General features: G+C 52.0%; 1 protein-coding gene across 1 annotated transcript in view; it reads left to right on the top strand.

The window, feature by feature from the left end:
* LOC106722687 (ovomucoid-like) overlaps positions 1–1,894 on the top strand; it is a 4,804-nt gene that overhangs the window by 1,052 nt on the left and 1,858 nt on the right. Inside the window, exons 3-5 of the mRNA XM_025213880.1 lie at positions 160–284; positions 1,131–1,176; positions 1,776–1,894. The exon at positions 1,776–1,894 is cut by the window's right edge and continues 5 nt beyond it. Of these exons, the coding sequence (XP_025069665.1) occupies positions 160–284; positions 1,131–1,176; positions 1,776–1,894 (290 nt within the window). The remainder of the gene's footprint in view (positions 1–159; positions 285–1,130; positions 1,177–1,775) is intronic.

The raw sequence follows: 1,894 nt of genomic DNA, 5'->3' as shown, positions 1-1,894 counted from the left end.
TCCTGCCCTTTGTTGTACGCCGGACGTTTCGGGGAAAGGCGGGTGGAAGCGATCTGATGCAATTTGTGGCAGCGGGAGGTAGCCAAGGAGGAGAGGAGCAATGCAGGGAAGATGCAGTTGAACCCACTGCGCCCCGTGGAAATGCCTCTCTTTCTGCAGGCCGACTGCAGCAGCTTCAAGGTAGGCGCCACCGGCCTCGTGGCCTGCCCGCAAATCTTCCGACCCGTGTGCGGTACAGACGGCATCACTTACCCCAGCGAGTGCTTCCTCTGCACACGAATCTTGTGAGTACTCGGATAAAGACTTGTAACCAACTCAAAACTGGAGCTGGTGAAAAACGGGAATTCCCGGTCAGCGAGGATTTCCAACGATACGTGGCGGTCTCAGGCCTGATCCCAGGAAGCCACGAGGCCTGAATGTTTCCAGCCATGTAAAAAGGTCCGGAAGAATTTTTTTTAGCCAGTGTCAAGGTTTCATTTGGTGGGACAAAAATAGAAATGTTTTCTCATTTGCTTTTTGCATGTGATATCATTTACAAAGCACTTGTGATGAAAAGGCAAAAAAAAAGCAAAGTAACTTCATTTTCTAAAAAAAAAAGCAAAGTAACTTCATTCTGAAAATGCTTCATTTTGGTTCTTTTTTATAAAAATCATGATTTTTTTTTGTCAAAATGGGCATGTCTTCATGGAAGTTTTGTTACTGATGAAATCACAGCAATTTGGGCTGGATGGGAGCTCAGGAGTCACATCTAGTGCGACCCCTGCTCCAAGCAGGACCAGCCCCGACTCCGCCGTCCCAGCCACAAGGCTGTTGGAAAATGGCCTTTTCCAATGGAAAAAAGATGCCACCAAAGCTGCTTCGAGCATCTCTTGGGAAAGCAATGGCATTTCGGCTAAAAGCCCTCACCGCTGGTATCTACAGGGAAGGTCTGGCACAATTTCTACTAGGCTCGTTACCTTAGATTTCACCCCATGCTTTCAACCTCTTCGGGTTTCCTTTCCCATCCCATATTTCGACTCTTTTAGCTGCACTGGTGCCATGGTTTTGCAAGGAAGGAGATTGCTTGCTGAGATGACTTCAGAGCATTCATGATTTAAATCCCCGGCTTCTCTTTCTTTCTCTCCTTGCAGAAATGGGGCCAACGTCGACAAACAGCACGAGGGGACCTGCTTGCTGGTAACTCTAGATCACATTGCATGGGGGGAGTGGGGGTGAGGAAGGAAGCCCGCACAGAGACAAATGCATGCCCTAGGACTCGCCAGCGGGGGGGCGACCCCTTGCAGACATCTGTAAATATGTTCTCCGAGGGAGAAAGGGCCCCGGCTCTCACCTGAGAACAGCTTTCTATCTGAGCGGGTTGAACAGCGCTCGAAATCAGGAGGCACCGAAGGCAGCCTGCAAGCAGAGGAAAGGGGGAGAGCTATCATGTGGCGGTGAATCATTCAATCTCGTGGCATCGCCCAGGCCTCTGGAGGCTGCCATGCGCTGAAAGGCGGGTGAGCGGTGATCCTGGCTCAGCATCGCTGCCCACTCCACCCCACAAGATCTGGGATGCAGTTTCTGGTACTCATCAAAGTGGATGAGAGAGAGAAAAACTGTGTCCCCTCACATTGAGACATGGGGAACCAGGCAGGAGTTTAACCCGAATGTGCTGTTTTCTCCGTGGGAGCAATTAGGCAGGGGAGGGTCCCAGGGCACGGAGAGGCAATGGGGCACGCAGGCACTCGGGGAGGATGAGAGGTGAGGCCATGCCATCCTGCTCCTCCCTTCCCCAGGCCAATTGCAGCAGTTACCGCTTGAGTGAAGACAACGAAGTCGCCTGTCCCAAAAACCTTGAGCCCGTCTGCGGCACCGACAGCGTGGTCTACCCCAACGAGTGCATGCTGTGTAGGGG

The sequence above is a fragment of the Alligator sinensis genome, unplaced genomic scaffold, assembly GCF_000455745.1.
Source record: "Alligator sinensis unplaced genomic scaffold, ASM45574v1 scaffold1035_1, whole genome shotgun sequence".
Lineage (NCBI taxonomy): Eukaryota > Metazoa > Chordata > Crocodylia > Alligatoridae > Alligator > Alligator sinensis.
The sequence above is the reverse complement of the archived record's forward strand: the minus strand, read 5'-3'. Positions and strand labels throughout refer to the sequence as shown.